The 8,724-nt window shown below is 40.9% G+C and overlaps 1 protein-coding gene and 1 long non-coding RNA gene across 2 annotated transcripts in view; one reads left to right on the forward strand and one right to left on the reverse strand.

Annotated features, from left to right (window-relative positions):
• Positions 1 to 2,339, forward strand: part of LOC119477774 — a 23,259-nt gene extending 20,920 nt beyond the window's left edge. The window contains exons 3-4 of the long non-coding RNA XR_005204311.1: positions 1,599 to 1,859; positions 2,083 to 2,339. This is a non-coding gene — a long non-coding RNA (uncharacterized LOC119477774). The remainder of the gene's footprint in view (positions 1 to 1,598; positions 1,860 to 2,082) is intronic.
• On the reverse strand, positions 158 to 7,658 carry ccdc80l2 (coiled-coil domain containing 80 like 2). The gene is made up of 12 exons (XM_037751886.1): positions 7,382 to 7,658; positions 7,205 to 7,293; positions 6,890 to 7,063; positions 6,609 to 6,754; positions 6,002 to 6,325; positions 5,058 to 5,298; positions 4,763 to 4,919; positions 3,788 to 3,924; positions 3,202 to 3,353; positions 2,943 to 3,046; positions 2,032 to 2,112; positions 158 to 1,832 (listed from the first exon to the last, which is right to left on the reverse strand). Exons 1-12 carry the CDS (start codon positions 7,656 to 7,658, stop codon positions 1,498 to 1,500), a joined length of 2,217 nt encoding a protein of 738 aa, XP_037607814.1. The 3' UTR covers positions 158 to 1,497.
• Between the last annotated feature and the right edge of the window lie 1,066 nt (positions 7,659 to 8,724).

The following is an 8,724-nucleotide window of genomic DNA, read 5'->3' on the forward strand; positions in this document are numbered from 1 at the left end:
TAAAGCATACCCTGCTTTATGGTCTATTTGACTCTAAATGGGACCATCATTTACTAAATGAACATCATGCTTGAAAATATCGATTGAGACCATGAACTCATGTTTACAATGTTTACTGAGGTAATAAATCAAGTGAGAAGTAGGCTCATTTTCTCATAGACTTCTATACAATCAGACTTCTTTTTGTTAAAAGTGAGTCAGCTGGTTTTATGTTCCATTATTTCACCTCCTCCAAAGAGTTTCTCCTCTGTGTATAAACTCCTGCTGTGTTCAAACGCCCCTCGATTACAAATCTCCCTGTAGAGTCTAAGCGCCAAGTGTCAAAGAATGAATTAATTATCACATATGATCTTTTATAATAAACTGCGGTATGGAGGATTTAGCTTTTAGTGTTTTATTGCCTCTCAGATTCAGTGTAAGTCTTTATGGTGTAAATGAGGCTCAGTGATCAGCAGGTTCCACAGGTTTTTGCACAGGTACTTTCAAACTTTTTAAACATTTGTAGCATCGTTGTTATTCTGATGTTATTTGCCTACCAGCGTTTTTTCAAACCTATAATTACCTACTTCTTCTTCCCTTTTACCGTAAGATGCTGCTGCAAATGCAGAAACTAACATCCACATTTAGGCATGTGTGATGTTCATCCTCACGCAGATACATTTCCCCTGAACTGAGTCTGCATATCTTCTCATCTTTACTAAGCGTTGCTTTAGGATATTTACAGTACAGTCAATGTCATGACTATTCACTGTTCTCTTTGGATTGGTCTATGTCTATATGACATTAATCACATTCTCCTTATTATAAAATGATGTTTGTGCGTTTGATTTCACGGTCTAATGGTAGAAAAATTAAGAAAAACAAAAATATTTTTTGGTTACACTGACGGTATGTTGTTTTTTCAACAACTGAACGCCTTTGCAGACAAGTTAAATTATGTATTTTTTTCTAAATGAGATGAGTCCAGCCTCAAAAACTCTTTGTTTTACTGACCCTGAGATGTCTCAAGACTGCAGCTCTTTAAAAAACAGATGTTTAGCTCAGAGTTAAAGAAAAGAACATGTGTTTGGTTTATATACTACAGCTTCAAATTTAGCATCAAAACGTTTCAACGGAGGGACTTTACACAGTGAATGTGTTTGGAAAAAGAGTGGACAGAAGTGTTGCCAAAAAGCACAATCTGCTCGGCCTCGGATGGACTTTCTTCTTGTTAAACTGTTCCTGTAATCAACAAATAATAACATAAAAAAAACTGTTGAATAGTGCACATATGCTTTCCCTTTTTTTAATTAAGCCATGCCAATATTTCTGCTCTGCTTTTGAAATTTATTACTTGCAAACATAAAATATTCATCTTATTATTGTGGGTCTGTGAAGATGTGAGTCCTGGACCTGAGTCCTGAAGATGAGCTTTGCGACGTCTTTGCTGTGCTCATCTCAAGAATTTAGGTAGCTCTTTCTTCACTTCGCCTGCATTTTCTTCCTCCTTCTTCCTCATCATTTCTCTGACCGGTGATACAAATACGTGTCGTCCGCCCCGTCTTCATCATAGCCGGGGTAATGCCCCCCCTCACTGCCTCCTCTCCCTCTGTCCTCAGGGCAGTGGATCCCCAGTCTCTTCTGCAGCTTCTCCTCCTGCAGACGCAGCTCCATGGAGTCCACCAGGTCGTAGATGCTGTCCAGGGACCACATGGGTGATGGGAACCACGCCTTGACATCGCTGTCCTTCCCCACCACCAACATGCTGAAATAGTCCTTACTGATCTTCAGCTGCTCTCTCAGATTGTTGACCATGTCACGGGACAACGGCTCAACTTCACTCTGACTGCGGCCTGGAAGAAGAACAACATGGTGAAAAAGTAAGTTGTGCACTTTATAAAACACAGTAATAAGGGACTAAAGATATTTTAAAACCTGAAATTTAAAAACATTGGGCATGTCTCCATATATATTTACATTAATATACACAACATTAGCAGTAATGTTTCACTGTTTTGCATACCTGGACTGCCCCACATAACTGTAACTCACCATTTAGGGGAAATAGTTCAACAGTTCCTGATGCTTTGTCTCCAGTTCCAGTCAGTTTCAACATGGCGAAGTGGCGAATACCTGAAGAGAGACCCAAAAATTAGTATTGGGTAAATGTGAGCAACAAATGGTAGTGGCCGGTGGTGGAAAAGTACTCAGAAGTTTTACTACAGTAAAAGCAGTAATGCCACACTGTACAAATTCGTAAAAATAAAAAAAAGTAAAAACCCTGCATTAAATTTTGTACGTAAGTAAAACTTCATAAGTATTCACGTCATAATATACTAAATGGAAAAATGCTCATTTTGCAGAATGACCCATTTCAGAATAATATACATTATATTAATGGATTATAATTATTGATGCATTTTAATGTTGCAGCTGGTAAAGGTGGGGCTAATTGTAATTGCACTTTATATACTGCTGGGTAACTGAATCTTTGAAAATACATCATTTATTTGCATTATATTTTGTATCAATCTGAATCTGCAAAATAATTACATCTGTAAAATGAATGTAGTTAAGTAAAAAGTTTATTTTTCTGTGAAATGTAGTGGAGTAGAAATGTAGGGTGGCATAAAATGGAATTACTCAAGTAAAGTACGAGTACCTCAAAATTGTACTCAAGTACTTAAGTAAATGTACTTTTCACCTCTGCAAACAGCTGTGTCAGGTAACATAATACATAATAATATTAGTATAAATAAGAATATATTATAGTACAAATAATGCAATACACTTATGTACATGGATGACCTTTTTTATAGTAGTTATGCCCAATAAGGCAAACACAGTGTTGGTTTGAAGGTCAGAGAGGAAAACCTGACTCTGTTGTAACATATTGCGCCAAAAACTACAGAGCAGACAGACATTGTATTGTTCAGCAGATGTAAGTTTGGTGTGTTACTGACCCAGGTGACACTCCTGTCCCCTGAGAGCAGAGAGCTGCTGTTGGAAGGAGTAGTCGTCCTCAGAGGGAGCAGAGATGAGCAGCAGTCTCCTCTTAGACATGAACCTAAACATCCAGAATAATAGATTGAATGCTGTGGTATAAATCAGTATTATGTTAAATAAGGACATTTTTTTTAAATGACTTCTGAAGAGGCTCCAGATGCTGTTTGTCTCTATGCAATATTAGGTAATAATGTGCAGTGAATTAAGGTGCAGTACCTGAGCAGTGAATTCTCAGCTCCAGGCTTTTGCTTTCCGTTGGAGCAGGATGGAGGACTCCTCCTTTCCTTTTCTTTTTCTGAGCGCCTTGAGGGAAAGTTGTCAATGTAATCGAACAGAGCAGGACGTGATGGAGGAGCCTCAAAGACTCTCTAGGAAAAATACAAGATCATTAGGCATTAAAAAAACAGAGAAACAAGTCTAGTCAAGTTAGGTGTATTTGTACTACATGGAATTGCATTTCAGTGATTCCTGACATATAGCCTAAGTCGGCAAAAAATGAAAAGAACATTGTAAAAACACAGCTGTGACACAGCTGGATTATAATAAAATGGGGGATCAATTGGTCATTTTGTAAATCTCTTACTAAATCATGCTGTATTCTTTCAGATTTTCACAACTAAGTGAAAGGATGGCACATGTTGCCTGTCACGAGGTGTTCTCATCACTCTGAGCAGCTGTGAACTAGACTGCTTCCAGGTGTGATCATGAGTGGGAGTGGTGCTGAAAACGAGCATGCACGCTTATCAAATGCAAATAAAACCAGACCAGAAAAAGAAAGAAAGTGCAGAGGAGACTGTCTTACATTGGGCTTGATGTCGTAGTCTGTGACGGTCATGGAAAAGAGGTCAGAGGACGACAGGCCGAGCTCTGCTCTCAACAGAGAGATCAGGCCTGAATCTGAGAAATGCTCTGATTGGTCACTGAGTGGAGGCTCCGACTCTGAAACACACAAAATATATGAATGAATAAGTCTGCATGGATGTAAAGGGAGCGGACAAAATACCAGGGACACCTTAGAGAAATGCAACCCAGTCCAACCACAACAACATTAACTACGACTCAAAACTACCATAAATCTGAATCACCACTTCTGAGCAATGTTTGTACCGTATAACCTTCAAGGACAGTATTTATTGCAGGACTGTTCCAGTAACTTTGTTTTATGACCAATCATCTACAAAACAAACGACATTCCCATCAGCCACAGCTGTAATCCGTGTTCACTGCTAATTTAGCAAATGTAAGCATGCTAAGACAGGATGTGTTATCATTTAGCTCAAAGCACCACTGTGGATTTAGTGCCTAAAAACACAACCTCACAGAGCCGCTAGCATGGCTGCAGAATTGTTTTGTTTTCCATTAACAGCTGCTGTTCAGCTGCTGACATTGTTGGAAGTACCCACAGCATTTAAACACACCACAGGACAATAACAAATACCAGCAACACAATCAAAAAGCAGTTTGCAGCTGAATTTTTTTTTAAATAAATTGATGTAAAGAGAATGAAGCATAAAAAACACCAATATGATCCTTTTTACAACAAATGCAAGAGTGAAGAAATTCAGTTTCAGACCTTTGTAATTCAGTGAATTGTCACGCCTTAGTGAAAAATACAATGTGTTCCTCTTCTGGTTCAAGTAGATAATATCTGCCCACATTTTCCAATAACATGGATCACACCTAGAGAGAACCTAACCAAATGTTTTATATGCAAATTTTCAAACAAATAACATCAAAGACACACATGCAAAAGTGTACAAACACAACAACAACCTACCGAGCTGGTGGTGTTGTAGCGTGAGCGTGGCATCTCTTCCCTCTCCAACAACGGTCGCCACAGTGACCTTCCTAATAGCGAGGTCACAGTGTTGCTTCTCGCTGTCGTCTTTCTGCTGGATGTAGAGTGTTGCATCTCTGCTGGGCGTTGAGATCAACTAGTACCGGGACGACACACAAACAGATACTCCAGATGAATAATAGGAAGGTGCAGATGTGTCTTATATAATGTGGATGTACATCCGGGATTGGAGATAAAAGGCAGACAACAGGATGTAAAAAGAGAAAGTTCTCACCATTAACCTTCTTGTCCCCTTTAAACTGTCCAGAAACTCCTTCAGGGCTGTTTTGTCCTTCTCACTGGCCTCTCTGTTTGACTTCTTCCCTCTCCCTTTCCCTTTCTTCCCTTTTTTCCCTTTACCCTTTTTCTTAGAGCTCGGTTTTTCCCGTGTGTCATCCTTGACATTCTGCTCTTTTTTATCTTCACTGTTTTTCCCTCCATGTCTTCTCTTCCCTTCTTCCACGGCAGAGCCAGGCCTGCAGTAGAGTAGAAAGAAAAATTGCTTTGATGTTCGTCCAGCACTAAAAAAACAAAAAACTCTGGTCTGGTGTAAAGGCAGGAGGAGGCATGACCTACCAGATGGGAGTACAAAATCTAAGCACGATTTAAAGTGTAACTAAACCCCCAAACCACTTTTTTTCAGCTGAAAACCAATATATATGGGTATTTAGGAGTGTTACTGATGCCTTGCATGTGAACTCAAATTCACAATTTACGTTTTATTTATGCATTTATACTGTATTTTGCCACAATAACAGCCCATTTACAGCACTCTCACCTAACCCAAGTCAGCATGCTAGCGATTAACATTAGTGACTAGCATCAGCAACTGGCATAAGCTAATTGAAAGGGTAACATTTATCATTTAAGGTCATTTAAAAACGGTAAATCCGGCTAAATGTTAAAGTAACGTAGACCAAGCCCAGCAGTTGGCAAGCTAGATGGCTAACTAGCCAGCTGCAAAATGAGTAAAATTTAACAACTTGATGCTTCATCCACACACTCTTTTCACAACATGGAAACAACTGCTGTCGCCAAATAGATTCACCAGATTTTGTGATGTGCTGATGGCTAAATTTCCATTTTTACATTTTGTAAAGTCCACAGTAAAGAGAGAAAAAGGCTTTGATTGTGCTGTGATTGTAATGCTACACTGGTTACTGAAAATGAGCCTAGCACCTGTCTTTCTCCACTTCTTCATTGCTCTTTGACACAGGTGGGGGACTGTGCACTCTTTCCAGTCCATTAGAAATGCCCCGACCACCACCGCTCGAATCCTTTCCCTTCGTAGACCCCACAGCAGGCGCCTTACGGATGACAAACCTCGACCGTCCGCTCAGTATATCCTGGATTTTACTCCTCAGGGCAGCTTTTTTGTCCAGGGGAGGTCTTCTTTGTAATGTCACAACAGACGTCACGTTGCCTCGGCTCTGAGGGCTCAGCACCACCTTCTTCTTCATCCTTTTCCTTTTCATCACAACCTTCTTTTTAGTGGTTTTACACCTGAGTAAAAAAAAACATCAAACAGCATTTTGTCTCAGAGGGTTTGTGTAGATTTTTCCTCCATAACTTCAACCAAAATGACAACGAAAAGCCACAAATTCTGAATGCACTGCAATGGTCACTTGGATAACACACATTAACATCTTACACAGTGCAACTCCTACAAACTGAAGAAGAACTTTCCAAACAAAAAGAAGCACTTTACATTTTGAAGTGGACTGAATGAATTTGTAAAATCCTTCCTCCGATCAATACAGTGAATAACACAGTGGTGTAATGTAACCTCAAGTTGGATCCTTTTCTGGTAATCTTCTCCAGCTTCCTCACGGGGAACTGATCAATGAGCTCCAACACCGCCTCGACACGGACCGGATAAGGGAAGCGCTCACTGACCCGAAGGTTCTTCTTCAGAACAAGCATGGTGAACTCCTGAAACAATTGTCATTTCAAGCGGAGGTATACCCACAAAGGAGAAACAGACAATTTTAGAAAAAGATTCAATTAAAAGAAATAATTAAAATGTCTGTAACTTGCTTATATCTTGTCAAGAAACTAACTGCTTACCTGGCTGGTAAGCTCAAGGTAGTGCAGCAGTTTGCTAACTGTGTCAGGGTCCAGGCTCTCCACTGTGGCGTCTCCTTGGAAAGTTGTTTTCTGGATTCGACCCTCCATCCTGGCGTTCTGGATGATGGTGATGATGAATGTGTCTCTTTCTGCTAGACGGCAGTTCAGCCCTTTCTGAGAGAAACAGAAAATGAGTTAAAAAAAGAGATAGAAAGGGGACTCTTTTTAGTGAAATTCCTTTGTAATGTTTTACCAAATTACATGAAACAAATCTCCAAAGGGTGTATCTGAAGAGAAAATTAATATGTACAGTACCTGGTCTGTGTCTTCCAGCTGTTTCTCCATCATACGAAGGTAGTTGTCATTGTGTGATGGGGCCGTTATCACCCACAGTCGCCTTTTACCTGGAGGAGAGAGAGCGGTGGAGGTACTGTAGGTAGGTAAACAGACAGGTACATCAGCTGATCACTTCTTTTTCTCTATTTGTCTTGCCTGCAAAGTCAGCGAGGAAATCCAGCTCCGGAGCCAGGCTCGACGACGACTCCCCAACTCCTCTGTTGTCTCCATGTTCTTCATCCAACCCCAGCCCCTGCTCGATGCCCGGAGGGAGGTCTGAGTAGTCTCCCCAGTCCCTCACATTGGGGTCCAGCTGATCCTTGGGCTTGCTGCGACTGATGCCCGGCCAGGCGGTGAGCAAACTCGGGTAGCTGAGGCTCCACAGAGCAGCAAACAACAGCAGAGGCCAGTGTGACTTATAGAAATGAAACATCCTTTTACTGACACGGTTGAGTTTGTTGATCAGCTGGAACTGGTTAGCAGCTCACAAATGCCCCGGTGATTAAAAAATACATTTGTGCCAGATCGTAGGCAGCGGGGGTGCATCTGAAACTTCACCAGCTGTTCAATTTAAAAGTCAGTTTAAGAGCTCTAGATCGTCAGTCACAAAACTGAGAAATCTCCATACATTGCATTCAAATTCAAACCTCCATTAAAGGCTGAGGAATTCTGTATCCTTAAAAGAAACAGGTGGATCAAATCTGACATGAATCTCAAAGGTAAAAGGACAGCAAAGACTGCAGTGATGTTAGACCCTCTAACCAGCAGAGAGAGACTGACTGGAGAGACTTTCCTCTCTTTACACACTCACACAAGCACTCCTGGTTCACATTATGCCCCGGGATCGTTAACAGGAAACTCCTGGAATTTTCTGGGACTTCAAAGCATTTTCTTGCTGAAAAATCTCTTTCTTTAACCTTCTCTCTCTCTCTCTCTCTCTCTCTCTCTCTCTCTCTCTCTCTCTCTCTCTCTCTCTCTCACACACCCACACACATATTTTCTGTGCATATGTGTGTGGTGCTGCTTTGTCCCACAGCTGACAGGTTTGGTGTCCATTACCTATAGAAAAACAATTGCTCACATGCAAAATCACACACATTTTTGCACAACATTAGTAGGAGTGAGAGCCTGCTTCAGGGGTGTTCCTGTGAGGCTGACCTCTGACCACTGACCTCCCTCTAGAGTGGGGGCAAGTGAATAGACAATATACCTGCAAGGAGCAAATTGCTTGCATTATTGCACCTGGTGAAGATTGATTGTATTTGCCAGTTTTGTATTTTAACATCTGTCACTATCCATCAGAGGCTGTCTCACACATGAAGGCAGAAAAAAACAATGAAAGCTTGAGTGTTGACAGATTGAGGGAGTAAAAGTAGGACATTGGAGTCAGAGCAGTTCAGCTTAAAGCCATTTGTTCAACATGAGTTAAAGCTTTTAAATGCAGGGAAATGGCCGCGACCATAAATTACCCAGACAGGCTAATGGACGCGTCAGTCTAG

This window comes from Sebastes umbrosus, chromosome 19 (genome assembly GCF_015220745.1).
Source record: "Sebastes umbrosus isolate fSebUmb1 chromosome 19, fSebUmb1.pri, whole genome shotgun sequence".
Taxonomy (NCBI): Eukaryota; Metazoa; Chordata; class Actinopteri; order Perciformes; family Sebastidae; genus Sebastes; species Sebastes umbrosus.